Consider the following 17,982-nt stretch of genomic DNA (forward strand, 5'->3'; position numbering starts at 1 on the left):
CTGTTCTGAATTAGAGCCATATTAAATTCAAAACATTGACTCTTGTTTATCTCTCCACAGATGCCACCAAACCTGTTGAGTTTTCCCAACACTTTCTGATGGATATCCTGTTTGATTGAAATGTTGTCTGTTTTGTTTGCATGTTTTAACATTTTGAAGCTATCTTATAATTTCACTTCTGCATTTCAACAAAATGTTATGTTGCAGAAACAAGCCATTCAATAAGTCAATGAGTCAATGAGGGGAGACAATGAGCTAGTGGTACTATTGCTGGACTGTTAATCCAGAGACCAAGATAATGTTCTGGCGACCTGGATTTGAATCCCACCATAGCAGGTGGTGGAATTTGAATTCAATAAATATCTGGAATTAAGAGTCTAATATAATGACTACGAATCCATTGTTGATGGTTAGAAAAGCCCATCTGGCTCATTAATGTCCTTCAGGGAAGGAAACTGCCATCCTAACCTGGTCTGGTCTCCATGTAACTCCAGACCCACAGCAATGTTGTTTATTCTTAGCTGACCTCTGGGCAATAAATGCTGGCCTAGCCAGTTATGCCCTCATTCCATGAATGAATTAAAAAAAAGGCAGTGTCATTGTTTTTGATATACATTAGCCGGCCAGTAAAATCCCAAATATGGCTATGAGCCCATATCCTTTCACAATGTATGGTATGTCACAAAGTAGATCTTTTGGGGGAATGGTAGCACAATGTTAGAACAAAGCTAGTAATCAGAGGCCCAGGCTGATGTTCTGGAGATTTGAGTTTAGATCTGCCTATGGCAGCTCGTGTAATTTAGATGAAATTGTTTAATAGATCTGAAATGAAATGTTACACTCATTAACAACTATTAGAAATCACTAGATTGCTGAAAAACGGATTTATTTCAATAATGTACTTTAGGGGCAGAAATATGTTCTGACTTTAATGTGACTTCAGATCCATAGCATTGCAGTTGAATCTTAACTGCCCTCTGAATGGGCAAGGGGTCACTGAGCTGTCAAGAGGCAGCTCACCATGCTGTCTTAAGTGTGCTCAAAGCCTGGACAAGGACAAATAAAAAGACACACAGACATAAGCTGAATGTTTTCATTATAATGGATTATCTGTGATCTAGCAGAAAGAACAAGAATGGAATTATATCCAAGAGTATTAGTGCCTTCTAGACAGGATTGGAAGAAATTACAGGGAAAATATTTGTCACCTGCTCTGCTTCAATGTCCCTCTGAAGTGAATCACTGCTTGGTATACAGTTTACCATTAATTATGAAATTCTATTTGGTATTCGCAGACGATGTACATGTAATATGGCTGGTGTTACTGAGATCTGTGATGTTGAAACAGGAAGATGCACTTGTAAATATAATGTGGAAGGGACAAATTGTAACCGGTAAGTTTTTTGTAACAATTATATTGAAATCAATATGTCTGGTTCAGGTTTATAGCTTTTATACACTGTGATTGAAGTTATAATAATAAATGTATCAAAGGTACTTAGATATTAGTAGAACTTGAAGTACTTTAAACTAATTAGTGTTACTGATGATCTTTCTTCAATAGCATGTCTTATTCTATGTAATTTCAGTCCTTCTTTCTGTGAGCTTGCACCTATAGGGGCACTTACTAAACTATAGCACCTTTTATTACCTTTATAGTTAATTGTTATTGCCAGTTTAAGCAAACCTTGTCTTTGGGTGTTTATTCAGGTTTAATTTTTAATAGAGGACATTGAAAGAAAACATTTGTATACTAATTGCCCAGAACATATCTGTAAGATATAAATTATGCCCTCCACTCTGGCTGATACTTGGCAGCTGGAGTTATTTGTATTTTATAGGCAGACTATCTGGGTTTGTAGATAAAGCTGCCTGGAGCGGGAAGAACAAAGAGAAGTGTCGGGAATAACAGGATTGCTGCAGTATCTTTCTCAGCTGTCCTTCAGTTCAAGGCTAATACCGACTCAGGATCACAAGCTTTTTCTATGGGTCTTCGCTTGCTTTAAGGCTGATTCCCAACACATGGGTCTCTGGGAACAGGGGCCAGGATATCTACAAGATAGTGAGATCTAGGGTGCAGAATTTGTTTTCTTTTCCTTCCTGCATCAATAAAACATTGTGAATCAAAACATGGTGCTTGATGGACATGATTTCATTCTCCTGCTCACTTGGTAGCAGGCTCCACACAATTGTTAATATCTGTGCACAAAGCAAAGTTTATGAGTTCCTTTGAAGTATTTTCCTTCCCTCCCCTGGAATGTTGGCCATTTGAAAATGGAGAAGACATGACCTGTGCTGAAAATGCTGTTATTGGTCTAAAAAAGGTTTGACTGTGACACACTGCAAATTGTTTAGATTGTCAACAATCACTCTCTAAGGTCATGTTTGTAGGATGATCATCAGAATAGCTGTTTCAAAGCCCTCCCCAAATGATTTAAAGGATTTGTATCTGAGTATTGTATCAGTACCCTCTGGGCATAAACAGGGGACAACCATCATAACTCCTCAATTGATTCTCTCCTACAGGTGCAAGTCAGGTTATTACAACCTCCATCCAGATAACCCCATGGGGTGCTCAGCATGTTTCTGCTTTGGGCATTCGTCAGTCTGCAAGGTGGAAGATGGTTACAGGAAGGCTTGCATCACCTCTACCTTTGATACAGGTACAGCAGCAACTTGCTATAATGAACTGAGGTGTCATTCGTAAGTGAGGGGCCATCAAACAAAAATTTAATTCAAATGTCATTCAGACTGACAGTGAGAGATCATAGACCAAATCTCATGATGGTGTCAGTCCATATGATTAAACCTGAGGATGGAAAGAATTGCTTAGTAATCTGATTAGAAAAGCCATTGGAAAGATTTGTTTGTAAAGATCATGGAATACCATGTTATTGCCAGATGAATTTGAAAGATATTAATTATGTTGTTAGATTCTATGATTGGAGTCTGCACCCTTATTAGAAGAAGAAAAACCAACAGTGTCCCTTTTGTTTGTTACTCATTCCAGCTCTGATATTCCCATGACTCGATGGTAATAGCCTTTAAGAGCTAAAAGTGCGTTTTTGGACATTTTAATCTCTTCCTGAGGTTACTTCACAGGGGTTATCGAATTATAAGTCAATGTTGCAGTGTTATCTTCATAAGATCATTAGAAATAGGAGTAGGCCACTCAGCCCAATGCATTTGCCTTGTCAGTCAATAAGATCATGGCAGATCCGACAGTAGCCTTAGCTTTCCTTTCCTGCCTGGTCTTGGATTCCGTTGTACAACAAAAATCAGTTTAACTCAGCTTTAAATATATTCCCAGCCTCCACTGGGTCCATGGAAAAGATTTCAAAGATTAATGGCTCTCTGCAAGAAGGAATTCCTCATCATCTCTGTCTTAAATGGGACACTCGTTACAATTAATCTGCAGGCTTTCAGCATCTATCCCATCAAATCCTATGTTTCAATAATCTCTCTTTCTTCTAAATTTTAAGGAGTATCAGTCTAAACTGCTCAACCTTACCTTGTAAGATAACCCTTTCATCTCAGGCATCTGACTAATGAACCTTTTCTGATCTGCTTCCAAAGCAAATATATTAGCTTCTTGAGCATGGGTGTCAAAACTGCACTCTGAGTGTGGTCTCACCAATGAGCTGTTCAGCTGTTGCAAGACTGCCATATGTTTGTTTTGCATTCCTCCTTGCAATAAAGGCCAACATTCCATATGTCTTCGTAGTTATTTCCTGTACTTTCATGTTTATATTATGCAATTTATGGACGAGGGATCTCAGTCCATCTGCACACAGTATTCTGCAATCCCTCTGTATTTACATAATATTCTTCTTTTGTATTCCTCCTCCCAAAGTGGACATACTCACACATTCCCTCATTATACTCCAGGTGCCAATGTTGTGATCCAATCACCAACTAACTGCATACTTTTGCAGACTTTGTATCCTCCTCACAACCTACCTTTGTATTGTCAGTAAATTTCATTGCAATGTTGCTGGTCCCCTCATCCAACTCATTAATATGGCATGTAAGTAGTTGAGAGCCAGCATTAATCCATGTGACACTCCACTTTATCCTGACTCTCACTTTCCTATTAGTGAGCCAACCCTCTATCCATGCTAATATATCACCCCAGCACCATGAACTCTTATTTTTTATGTGGCGCCTTATCAAATGCCTTTTGTAAATCTAAATGCGCGTCTACTAATGTCCCCCTTATCCATGCTGTTTGTTACATCCTCAAAGAACTCTAATAAACCTTCAATCTTATTTAAGTCTGCACGTGCTTTACCTGTCAACACTAGCTGTGATGAAGCTGCTGCCACTGAAACATATCATTTCTTTATTCAGAATATTGCTAAAAAAAAGTTACCCCAAATTGAAATATTTTAGAAGATGAATATACCATAACATAGCTAAAAGACATTTCATTGCCAATAGTCCAACACAACCAACTTGGTAGTAAACAGTACTGATTAACAATTGCTATCAGTTGCCACATAAAATAATTAGCACACCACTATCAAATCCATCTTTGTTATATTAAAATTGCGTAATAAACAAAGAATTTGATGTGAACTCCCTCAACATTTGAGTATTACTGTCGTACAGAGTGATATTCAAGACAATACCTTGCTCTAGCTTAAAGGTAGCATTGTTTAACTTACTAATTGCAACTAAATTGGAATTCTTCTCAAAGTTAGAGGGCTAATTGTAAGTGATTATATGAAGGATTGTGTTTTTTTATTGATCTGTACTTGTGAGCAGATTATGAAGGATGGAAAGCACAGCACCGGAGGAGCGGCGATCTTCCATTGATGAGGTCATCATCATCACGTGACATTATTGTTGAAGCCAAAGATGAATACCCAATATTCTTTGTTGCTCCAGGTGAGTTAGAATAATGATGGGCATTCACGTATTAGCCCACCACTTTGGTATTCCAAGTTCATTTGTATTTATGTTAAATTGGTCACATGCGCTTTGATGACCTGCCCATATGAAAGATGATCCAGTAATTTAACATTTGGATGGTTTTAATTAGTGTACTCTCAGTGTTGTCCATCTCAGACTCAACATTTTCTGGCCCATTTTAGAGTCTCTTCAAGAACTGGGAAATTACAGTTTTATACAGTCACAGGTGGCTTGCAAGTCATTACCTTAGCACTCATGGCTTTATAATATAGACTCGGAATATGTGGTTAAATTGTTGATTTAGCAGGAGCTTAGAGCATTTATAACACATGGTATTTAATAGTTTAACTCAATTACTGACACTGATCTCTTCTGATGCTGTGTCATATATTTTTGCTTCAGCAAAACATTAACTTTATATAAGATTTGATGTTTTTAATATAAATCTTTTCATTTTCAGAATTAGTTATTTGGGCAACTTATCAATAAGTCTTGAAAAATTATTAGCCTCTGCAATTTCCAAATTTTTAAAAATCTTCATGCTCTGGGACCTTGACATCACCATAACATTGCAACCCCATGGAGCATCCAGGGAGTATAATGTGTGCTTATTGTTGATATTATTCACCCTTCTGTTCATACAATCACAGTTATTCTGGTCAGCTATCACATCTCTATGTTCCTTGTCAACATAACCTCAATGAGAGAAGCACACAAGAACTGTAAGAAATAACTTAATAAAATGATTATACAATCTAAATTTTGAAACCAGTGATTAAGTAAGTCATGCAATTGCCCTTCAATTTTCTCGATTCCATGATAAATGATCTATATCTCAGCTTTTTTGTAAGAATTAAGGAAGATGTTAATAAAATAAACTTCTCTTTAATGTTTGGTAATTGGCAAAAGACAGAGCCAATATTCTGGTCCGTTTCAGGTTAAGAAACTGTGTTTCAAAGGATGATAGGTTGTGTCTATGGTCCTTACTAATGTTCAACTCTTCTCATCTTTAGCCAAGTTCCTGGGAAATCAAGTGCTGAGCTACGGACAGAACCTTTCCTTCACATTCTATGTGGAAAGCAATAGTGCCTACCCATCAGTAGAAGATCTCATCCTGGAAGGAGATGGTCAGACACTGACTACTCAAGTGAATGCACAAAATAATCCAATCCCATGTACGAAAAAGCAGACATACAACTACAGGTAGATAAAATAGATGCTCTGAGTTCAACTGATCGTTGTTTTGGTTAACCTGGAATTGGAACACATTTTTTGATCTGAATATGGATTGAATGCAGTTAGATCATTCCATCTTCAGGATACATTGTGCAGGACTTATGTCTCACAATGAATGCTAAATTTGTCACACACATGATCTGTACTAAATGAAAATATTTTAACATTGCATCCAAAAATTATTGTCTAACAAGATAACATTAATTTTTCAGTGATTTATCTTTCCAAAAAGTCAACTTTGTCATAGGCTTTGAGAAAATGCTTGAATAAATTGAGTATATTATTTAACTGGTTGTTGACAGACCTACCCCCATGATGCCCCGCGAGATAAATGCTTCACATTAACACAAACTGTGTCATATAACTGCCTAACTGACTCTTAGTGGTAGAGTATTTTGATTTTGTTTATTAGCACGGTGGAGGTTGAAGTGAAAATGTTAACAATCCTGTTTTGCCTTATAGACTCCATGAAGGTTTGGAGTATGGATGGAAACCATTTTTAACTTCCTTTGACTTCCAGCGGGTGCTCAGCAACCTCAAGGCCATCAAAATCCGTGGTTCATATAACAGGCAAAGTAAGCATTCCAAGAGCACACTTTATCCAAGTTTATAGAAGATAAATGAAATGGAGCAAGAATTATGCTGAGAAACATAAGTAAGATAAAGGGAGAAGAAATTTATCTCTTGCTCATCTTTCAAGTGAAGTTGACTGTGTTCATCATCTGAAGTATTTCATAGCTTCTATTTGGTATGTAGGTGACTGCTCAGGCCTATCTGTGTCCTAAAGGTTCTGATGCAAATATGACAGAATATGATAAATGATTGATGTTTGGACTAATTGCAGGCTTGGGATTTCTCCATTTTGGCCTTTATTCCCTGTCTTGGATGTGCGCTTGCTTTCAAAGGAGGCTATGCTGTTTTTCTTCAGTTATACCAGGTGTGATGATCCTGGGTGAGCTTCTCCCTGGACAAAAAAAAGTATAAAATTCGTAAATGAAGACTTCAGAATGTCATTGTAGAATTTCCATATCATTGCCGCAAGGTAATGCCCCAGACTTCATTTGGTAAAGGAGCAGGAGTTATTCTGGCTACATTACCACTTCAGCTCAATTGTTACTGCCTCAAATGGTGTAAACATTTGTCATCCAAACTTGTGTGAATACTTCTGCGTCTTGCTCAAAAGATACTAAAGGCAGCGGGTATCTGTTTGAATGAACTTTCAGTCACCGGCCTTAGGCCTTATATTCAGCTGTGTTCAGGCTGGTGGTGCTGAGCAGAGCTGAGTAACATCTGAAAATGAGGCCATTAAAAAACAAGTTCCATCGCTTGTTAAGTACTCAGATCACAAAGATCTGCTAACTTGCAGCATTTCCAGCTGTTGCTTTTCGCTAGCTTTGCCAGAGATGTGTCTGTTTTAGGGCCATGTGGTAGGTACAAACCTCAAAATACAGGCATCTTCAGACCATTGTGTGTGAAATGCACTTTGGGTCTAGTCTATGGATATAATGGGAAAAAGAAAATTTGTCTATTTGGGGCCAATCATCAGTATTGCTTGAAATTTTCTTGTACTTTGCATCCCTGAATCCTATCCTGCAGTTAAACAGGTGGACATTTTAAAACTGCTTTTGGTTATAGACACATTAGATACAGCAGAGTAAAGGATTGAATGAATATGACCATTGTAATGAAGTGACATTTAGTTTACAGTAAACAAGTATGGAATTTTGTTACTTTTTCCTATTGTTACAGTAGTGAACGAGACAGCAGTTTAGTAACATGACATTGGAGTTAATTTTGATGCTTTGTATTACAGGTGCTGGACACATCGATAACGTGTCTCTCCAGACAGCCCGACCTGGTGCTGGAAGTCCTGCTCAGTGGGTGGAGAAATGTACATGTCCAACAGGGTATGAGGGACGATTCTGTGAGAAATGTGCAAGAGGCTTCACAAGGCAAAGACGCAAACTTGGAAGTTTTAGCAAGTGTGTGCCATGTGCCTGTCAAGGCTCTAGTGGCACCTGTGACCCAGAAACTGGTGAGTTTGTCATTATATTAGCTTAGATTATGGTTTGAGGTGTCAGATTGGGATCAACCATGTAGCAAGGTTTGTGGCATGCTGGGTAAAAATGGAGGCAGTTTAAATAATATTGGAAAAAATTCAGATGAAATGCCATATCCAATTAGATCTCAAGAATTACCTCTGTACTAATATAGCAGTTTACAGTTTGCAATTTTTACAAGCATTATTCAAGCATCAAGTGAAATTGTTTATCTGTCATTTGTTGAAAGCTGTATCTTCAGGATATAATTGTGAGGTAGGTGAAGTGAATGTTTTAGGAGCCAAGTAAGTATGGGGCAATAAATGGTGGCTCCGCCAGTGAACATCCACCCGTATCCCATGAACAAATAATGAAAAAGTAGAAACTAAAATTAATTAAATTTTAATGAAAATTTAAATCTGGCGTGGAAAGGTTTGAGGATGGCCTTCTTACCCAAGTGCCAAACGATGCCTATTTAAGACCCTCATTCTCCACTGAATTCAACAGGTCAATGGACTCACCATGTTGGAAGACTGACTAGAAAAGTGTATCTGGGTTCCTTTCATCAAGGGAACATAGTGCCTGAATGACAGGCCCAGAATTTAGAACAAGAGAACCCACTGAGAGCCTCTGTCCTGCCCTTTCTTCTAACCTAATTAACCTCCTGCTGGTGATTTCCTCACTGTGACTCCCATCATACCCCCACTTACCCTTCTCCAGGGATTTAATGACGATCCCTGGTGAAGCCCAAGCCACCACTCGCAGTTGGCCTCTATGTAATGGAAATTTATAAGCCTCCTATTAGCTGGCAGTACTTGATGACAGGACTTCCACCATACCAGGGGATGTCCTGGAATTCAATATCACCCATGGAGCCAGGCGTCCTGGTATTGGAGTTCCTGTTGCCAATTAAGAACTTAAATCTTCCTGGGCTCCCGGCTTGGCTCAGTGGGAGAGGTGCCAATTTCAGTGGTGAGCATTGGGCCTTCCTGCAGCCCTTATTAAATTCCACCATTGGTTACTAAGAAAAGCGCAAAGCGCTAAACCTATGCAGGAGATTGAGTAACTTGTGATGAGTGGTGATACCATTGTTCAACATATTGTTATAAGTGAGGTGGAGATAAGTAAGTATTTAAAGTGGATAATGAACATAATTCTAGAGGGCACAGCATAAAATTCACAAGTTTTGTGCAAAGTTAGAGTTCAGTAAAAACAGCATTGCCCTTAGAACAGTGGACATTTGAAAATCTTCTAACTGGCAGTTGGCTCAGTATCAGTAGAGTTCTTCAAAAACTGGATCTCTGTGTGTTGAGTGAGCTGTAATAAAGTGTTCTTCCATGTTGCTCATCAGGTTCCTGCTTCTCCAATGACCCTCCCAGGAATTGCCCACATGGTTATTATCCTGATTCTACTGAACCAAGAGGCTGTAGGATTTGTCCTTGTCCAAGAGGTGCAGGGTGCACTGTGACACCGGGAACAACAGAGGTGGTGTGTGTGGGCTGTCCAGCAAAAACAATGGGTAAGCCTTGGGTACAATCTGAGTATTTAATTATTTGGAAGAGGCTACAATAACACTAACAGAAAGAAACAACACTGCCACTTTTACACAAAACAGGCCTGTTCAGCAGATTTATACTTAGAACTAACTCTTTCAGTTTTTACTGGAATTGTTTAAATTTGTGAATACTTGTGGAAAATGCATCCATCATTGAAAACTGTACAGTACAGCTTCATTATCCACATTCCAATTATCTGCGTCCCTGGAAATTCATCAGAATATAATTGAAATAAAGCCTCATTGCACAACTAAAAGTCTTGATTCATTGTATTTCATCTTCTGTACAGTGAATTAACCTACACAATGCTTAATTTGTAACCTGTAATGTAATAATTTTTGCTATAGCTACAGGACGTTGGAAATCATTGTTATAAATGTTATAAATTCCTTATAAAGTCATATTTTGGAGACTTATTTCTCCTCCAACTTTTATGATTCATCAAGGTATTCTTTTCATTATGGAAGATATTGAATTAACAATATCATGTCTGAAACTATTAATAATGTAGCCCCATGTGGCCTATTGAATGTAAAAGCATACTGCAAATTTGAGTAAATATACTAACATGGTCTCTGTCATCTAGTGAAATAATATGAGATAGTTTTCACATAGCACTTTTCATATGTTCAAGATATCCCAGAATGTTTTTAAATGTTACAATGTAGTGGCAAAAAAACTTTATGAAAAGGAATGTGAAATTCCAGTTAGTAGCTGAAAGGATGATATCACCCAAGATATCACAGCTTAAGATTTTTATTGTAAAGAAGAATCAGTATCTTTATAGGCAGTTCATACCTTAAACCACAAATCAGAACACGCCCCTTCTCCTTTTCACACAGCTGAAAACACACTTGACAGATATACTTTACATCTGCTTTGTGCAGATATTCTATTTTCCTGGAACCAGTTCAAGGTGATTCTTAGCTTCCAAGAGTTTACTTCTGTTCCTTTTTTTCCTGGGAACTTTTAATCTCAGAACTGTCTTTCACAATGGGGCGTTTCTGCGTGGATATTTTTCCTGTAGTACGACAAATCTTCCAGCCATGTTTTTGTTCATCGTGAATTCAGACTTTTCAATCTAAGAGGTATTATCACATGCATTCCTGTGTGATGAACCATAGTATCTTGCTATTCATAGCTTCCCTCCCACCCTCTGATCCTGACCAACTAACTTATCTGAGTTTTGGTGATATCTTAAAAGCCCTTGCCCAAACAAAGCCCATCAGAATCAAGCATAGTAAATTCTTTCTTCTCATTATTGCTGTACAGAATTCAAACATAACACATCATTTCCTGTTAAGTTGAATTCTGGCAAACTACACTCTTTTCCAGTGAACACCTTGTTATACAGTTTGCTGAATAATTAGCCTCTCCTGTTTTCACATTTAATTTTTGAACATGACAGGGTATATCAGTATGAGAAAAAATATAGTCGATTTGATGAAATTTGCTTTCTGTATATTTAATATAAACTTTGAGACTCTAATGCATGTTTCTTCCATTCCTTGACGTTATTATGTAAATTCCCTAGGTAACCGGTGTGAAATGTGTGAGGAGGGATACTTTGGTAACCCACAGGCAGGTAGATCCTGTCAACCTTGTCAATGTAACAACAATGTGGATTCCAATTCAGTTAGTAATTGTGATCGGTGGACTGGGGAATGTCGAGGATGTCTGTACAACACTGCAGGACATCACTGTGAGAGATGCAAAGATGGCTTTTATGGAAATGCACTTGCCTCCAATCCTGCTGAAAAGTGCAAACGTAAGAATTGTCTTTGAACTTCACATATCCTATATGTAGACATATTCCATGGTATAAAGTTTACTGTTTCATTGCAGCTAATCTGCAAAAAGCAAATCCAGTTCAATATTACAGAAGGTTGCAATTTGTCCTCCATGTTATCAACGGTTTCTAAAATACAATTTTAGTTTCTCTTACATTAAAAGTATTTTAGAGACACTAAGTAAGAATTATTTTCTGGTTTGCTGCTTTGAGATTCATCACCCTGGGAATTCTATTTGCCCAATGGATTTTCATTGCTGAGATAGAAGTGTTTAGTTCCTGGTTGCGCAATCCCAACGGCATTGTAATGGGACTTCTGCTGCAGCTCCAAAGGAGGCACGTGAGCATTCAAAGTGGAAGAAAAGAAGATAAAAGTCAGTTTTGTACATATCCAAAAAGATGCAGGTCTTCACAGTTAAATTAATGATGACAGTTTGGAATGGGGTAACATGTAGGAACAGGAAGATATAGCTGCTGCAAAATCTTCCATCCCCCTATCGGGTGTTCATTGTATCACTTCAATCGGGTCACCGCTGCCTTCCACATGGTGGCCCAATGAAGTGGTGGTAACTTCAAATTGTTTGAAAATCTGATGAGGTTCCCTGGTATTTGATTTGAGGTGGGGAATGAGCAAAGAGAAAGACCAAGGGGAGAGCAATGAAACAGTGTCGGTCCCAACACCAAATGTTCATCCCAACCTTTCTGCTGCTCTCCCACCTGAATTCAAGTAAACTGTGCAATAAAGTGCAGGCCCAATTCTACCCGAATTCATGCTCAGAAATAGATTTGATGTTTAAATAAAACAAAGAACTGCGGATGCTAGAAATCTTACACAAAAACAGAAACTGCTGGAGAAACTCAGCAGATCTGGCAGCATCTGAGAAGACAAAGCAGAGTTAACGTTATGGGTCCAATGATCTTTCCTCAGAACAGAATTTGATGCTTAGACTGGAATTGCTTGTATGGATTAACATATGTTTCAATATTTAAGCAACAATCATGAGATAAAAGAATCTGAGACCTGCTGTACATTTTCATGTTATGATTATATTACTTTTACAGCTTGTAACTGTGACCCAAGCAGTTCTTGGTCCTTACAGTGCAGGGATGATGGAACATGTGATTGCAAGTCAGGAGTCTTTGGAGCTAAGTGTAACCAGTGTGCAGGGGATACCTATTACAATAGCACCACAGGCTGCCAGGAGTGCCCAAGCTGCTATCAAGCAGTAAAAAGCAAGGTAGGTACCTGATACCCTCTGGCTAAGGGAAAGCTTTCTTGGTCTTTGTTTTGAAATTATAAGAGCAGAATTTCCTCACAAAATTTATGTCTATTTTTATAGCAATCCCAAACAATCGCATTAACATATGCTGGCACCAAAATCTGAATAAACAAAAGAGAATCAGCCTGAGTATTCGGACCTGATGAAAGCATGGAACCTCTGTTCTTTTTCTTTTCCAATTTCCTTTTTAGTCTGAAAGCATCAAATACGAAAACATGTAGTGAAAGTCTCAATGAAGAGAACTTGTTTTGTAGTGAGTCATATAGGAACATAGGAACAAGAGTAGGCCATTCAGCCACTTGAGCCTGCTCCACCGTTCAATTAGGTCATGGCTGATCATCTATCTGAATGCCAATTCCTTATTCCTTTATGTCAATAATCTCCAGAAATCAATGATTTCTGTATTGAACATGCTCAGTGATTGACGTGCCACAGCCCTCTGGGGAAGAACATTCCAGATCCTCCATTCTCTTAATGAAGGAATCCCTCCTCATCTCAATTCTCAAAGATCTACCCTTCACCTTGAGATTATGCCCTCGGTTTTAGAGACACCAGTCAGGGGAAACACAGCTACGATCTATCCACATCTACCCTGCCATGTCCTGTAAGAGTTTTTTAAGGTACAAGGAAATCATCTATCACTCCTGGAAACTCTACAGAATATAGGACCAGTTTCAACAATTTCTCCTCATAAGACAATCTCACCATCCCAGGGATTAATCTGGTGAATCTCCATTGAACTTTATGGTTAAGTATATCCTTTCTTAGATAAGGAGACCACACTGTATATATTGCATCAGTGGGGTCTCACTAAGTCTCTATAGAACTGCAAGATACCTTCATTGACTGCACTGAAATCCCCTTGAGATGAATGCCAACATACTGCTTGCATTCCTAATTGCTTGCTACTTTGCATTATAGCTTTTAGTGACTCAAGGACAAGTACACTCTGAACCCTTTAATATATATTTCCAGGAAATGACACTGTATTGCTTATTTGAAAAGGTGTCATTATCATTATCACATTCTAATCATTGGCAGTCATCTTACTTTTGGAAGTATGCTATATAAGATTTTAAATGAAGGCACTTCAAGCACAGGGGTGGGATTGAGGAGGTAGGCCCTTCATAGCGACCTCAACCAATATGAAAATTATACCTTCTCTGTTGGCATCAATTCTGCAGCCCAAACCGACATGTCTGCTTTTGTGTCAATGTATATATACAAAAAATTTTCTATGTATAAAGTATATTTTTGTAATAAAAAAAATTGAAAAATACGAGTAGACAACAGAAACAGGTTTTGTAAAGAAAAGATGGTAACATTAACATGTGAAATCTCAATTGTTAAACAGGAAGTTTGGAATTTGCATTGCCTGTGGTCACAGAGGAAACAATTCACAAAGGAATACAGGGAACTATCCCCTTTCTCTCCATCTATTATCTTAATCATTCATATATTATCAGTCCATTCATGAGAAATAAAGTACAGGCTTTCGGATTGTGTAACCAACCTACTTTATCACCCTCAATTTATTTGAACATTTCTCAGATGAAGTTTAAATGGCAAATCTCGGAGGGCTTGTTAGCTAGTTTTTGTTAGCGTATGGTCCATATTGCTCAAACAAAACAGTGCATTGAAGGTGATTTGTACTTGAAACTTTCAAAAAAACTCACTATTTCTAACAAAATGCTAACTGTGTTCTTCCTATACTTGTTTGCAAATTCCTTATAACTTCGAGGCAGCAGAAATTGGAGATTTCAAATGAAGGCATGCAAACAACCCTTAGAATTGAAGTTGAAGATACATTAATTCAAAAAGAGCATGAACTAGATTATGGAATGTCTGCAATTTATCCTTAAACAATTATTCCAGCTCTTCCTACTCTCACAGCTACCGATATTATGAGATGCCAGCCTTCTTAAAGCTGTTCCTGAATTGTCTCTGGTATTATCCTTCCAGACGTGTTGGTTTGGAGTGCAGAAGTGATGCCAACAGAGAAGGTGCAATTTTCATATTGGCTGAGGTCACTATGAAGGCCCTACCTCCTCAATCCCACCCCTGTGCTTGAAGTGTGATGGTTAAATTCATCACTGGTCATCTATCTCTAATGAGAGAACAGGCTAGGGATCTTTGAGACTCAGGTGACTTTTGCCTTTGAGGCAGTGGTGGTTCCAAGCCAGCTCAGAACTCGCCCACTGATGGATTTCTCTTTAAACTATATCTTTCCATTTTCTCTTCTTCTTAAACTATTAAAATGGCACCAGATTATGGCAACAATGGAAACTTTTCACTGTATTTTATTGTATTTTACTGTAGAATGCACATGACAATAAACACTCATTCATTCATTCATCCCTTCAGAAGTTTAGAACAATTATAAAAACTTTACCTCTGTTTTAATGATTTGTAATTTTGGATACTAAGAAGATTGTTGGACTTTTTCTTGGTTTCTTACTAAATGCTTTTTATGTCTGTTTTTTCTGCTGTTCAGGTAATGAAACACAAGAATGTGGTTAGAGATCTGGAAATACTAATTTCAAAAGTGAAGACAAATGGGAACCCATCAAATGACAAGGACTTTGATGAAAGATTGAGGAAAGCATCAGTGGTCCTCAACAGAATGATGACTGATGCTGAAAAAACAGAAAGTAAGTTCTTATTCTTGCTTGGTGACTTTACAGGTTGTAAGATTTTTAGCATAAATACAAGCATAAAGCAATTTTCTCCCCCTTCATTATCATTTGATCTCCGTATATTTTCCCTTCTCAATCCCAATCTAAATGGATTTTCTTTGATTGAAAAGCTACTTGCTCCAGGGCACTGTTAAATCTCCTTGTAGCCATGTATGAAAATGCAAGTCAACTTTCTTCTGAAAGTACATCTTGGAATCTTACTTTGTGTCAGTAGTTCTCTGGATCCTTCTTTAGCTTAAACTAGCACGGAGGGAGTTTTTATTTTGCTTCACCTTATTGACAAAGTTTTTTTTTAAGAATTGCCTTTCCCAGGAGATACCATCACAGTGTGATGGAGTTTGTGGTGCTAGAGGATAGTAAGCACAGAGGCATGATGTTTCTCTAGTCTTGCCCTGCTGGTCATTTCTGTATGCTCATATGCATTAGCTGGCCTCAAGCAGCTTATCCTTGGTAGATTCACTAAGCCATTTTGCCATAAGACATAATACAGCCAAGCCCAATCCTGATACCCATTTAACATCTATCATTTTTCCAGTATGGTTGTACCCAGCTTGCACTCACTGGCTGAATTCATAGGCTGCTGCGGTCATACAGTACCCTTATCAGTTCAGAGCAACTAACGTGAGGCGAATGGAGTCCGGGATCCTCCTCGTCTAGATAGCAAAAAGAAATAAGATGAGCTATTAGAGTTACCAGGAAGAAACGAAATGTGGGGATCTTCAGAAGATAAACTCAAGAATGAACAATATTTGGCCGCAGCAGTAAAGATCAAATTCTTTTTACAGTGGATGACGAAAACAATCTTGACCAATTGAAAAATCTGAACAAGAAGTTGGGTGTTGAGACAAGTCGCCTGAACAATATAGGGAAATCTGTTGATGAGACTCGGAGGTTGACAGTATTGTATGAAGATCGCATTCGGAATACAGAGAAGTTGCTCAGCAACGTCAGGATAAAGATCCAGGAAAGCAGGACAGAACTGAACCGAATGGTAAGCCCTCATGAGTCAAAACAAGCACTTTTTCTTTAATTTGAAGGTTAAAAACTCCATTAGTAGCCGACATGTTTATAAAATAGAAAGAACAACAGTAAGGACACAAATGTTGTCAATGTAGTGAAAGACCCAGGGCAGTCCTGGCATTTTAAAATTCTAATAATTAATAAACATTATACCAATGGTAAATGTGTGAGGCATGCAAGTTATGACACAGTCTGTGAATGAGATATAATTTCATAAATGTCATAGCCTGTAGGTATTGCACTGTTTCACATTATGATACAATCTTAATGGAAGAATTATGTTTGAAATTCATATCATGTTGAGCCATTTGAGTGTTAGTACATAGCTAGATATTCTGTTCCCATGCTGTGTGTGTGCTCAGAAGGAGTCCATGTAAAATAGTTCAGATAGATAGCTCACCAGCTACCCACCCTCCCTTCATAATATAGATGGGACCTGTAAGGCACCGACTAAATACAAAGGCCTCAAGTAGTCAAATATTGCCCAATTACGATTGTTGAAAAGGTAGGGAGGGAAGGGATTACATCTGCTGAGAGCTGGGGAGTTGCCTCTGATCATTAGAGGTGCTTTCCCCTTTGATTTTACCCCACTTTGTACCTCCCTTTCTGGCTTTAACCCTGTTGCCCAAACCCCCTGCTCCCCTCCCAAGGTGCCATCCCCGCTTGGGACTTACATGGGTGCAGATGGCATGATTTTCTTTGTGGCACTGCTTACTCCCACTATTGTGATCTGGCATTGCTGAGACTGTAAGTGTGCCTGCTAATCTGATTGGCCGACAGTCCTGAAGGGTCAGATCCCCTTCCATTAAGAGACAGAGTTTGATCCTCAGTCTGTTTAGGCTGCTCATCGCTGGTGCTGGCTTTTTAAAAGTCCTGTTTCCAGGTGAATGTTCTTCTGGTGGGGGCTGTTGGGTTAGGAGCTGTGAGGTGCAAGCAGTTCTATCCCCAACCCAAAGGTTGTAAAATCCAATCTCAAATTATGGAGACATGACATCAAATTATGTGACAACGCTGCAGATTGCTTCTCCTAAATCCATGTCAAAGAGTCACACACAGCTTCACATGAAATGCTGCACTGCTTATTGTGAAACTGTGTCACATATACCAAGACTGTAACCAAATTCAAGGCCGGTTCTGTACTGAATTTGCTGATGTCAGCTGGCCTGTTACCATAATTAACTCATGTAGCACTAGATTAGCTTCAGAGAATGAAAGGATTTCATTCTTATTAATACAGAAGGAAGCCTGCAGGAAAATGTGTTTAAGTGGAATGAACATTTGCTTATCGAAGAAAGCTTGCTCCCAGCGAAAGCTTAATTCAGCATTGTTTGGAAGGACAAGAATTTTGTTTTGTTAACTTTAAATGTTTGGATAAATGAGAGCTAGTTGCCAAACTCAATAAGTGCAATGTTAGACAACAAGGTGCAGGGCTGGATGAACACAGCAGGCCAA

General features: G+C 38.4%; 1 protein-coding gene across 1 annotated transcript in view; it reads left to right on the top strand.

The window, feature by feature from the left end:
- LOC109911144 (laminin subunit gamma-1-like) overlaps positions 1-17,982 on the top strand; it is a 65,924-nt gene that overhangs the window by 22,520 nt on the left and 25,422 nt on the right. Inside the window, exons 4-14 of the mRNA XM_020510410.2 lie at positions 1,296-1,394; positions 2,527-2,663; positions 4,768-4,890; positions 5,928-6,117; positions 6,613-6,725; positions 7,964-8,185; positions 9,541-9,708; positions 11,280-11,513; positions 12,597-12,772; positions 15,309-15,465; positions 16,296-16,501. Of these exons, the coding sequence (XP_020365999.2) occupies positions 1,296-1,394; positions 2,527-2,663; positions 4,768-4,890; positions 5,928-6,117; positions 6,613-6,725; positions 7,964-8,185; positions 9,541-9,708; positions 11,280-11,513; positions 12,597-12,772; positions 15,309-15,465; positions 16,296-16,501 (1,825 nt within the window). The remainder of the gene's footprint in view (positions 1-1,295; positions 1,395-2,526; positions 2,664-4,767; positions 4,891-5,927; positions 6,118-6,612; positions 6,726-7,963; positions 8,186-9,540; positions 9,709-11,279; positions 11,514-12,596; positions 12,773-15,308; positions 15,466-16,295; positions 16,502-17,982) is intronic.

Source organism: Rhincodon typus, chromosome 10 (genome assembly GCF_021869965.1).
Source record: "Rhincodon typus isolate 14 chromosome 10, sRhiTyp1.1, whole genome shotgun sequence".
NCBI lineage: Eukaryota > Metazoa > Chordata > Chondrichthyes > Orectolobiformes > Rhincodontidae > Rhincodon > Rhincodon typus.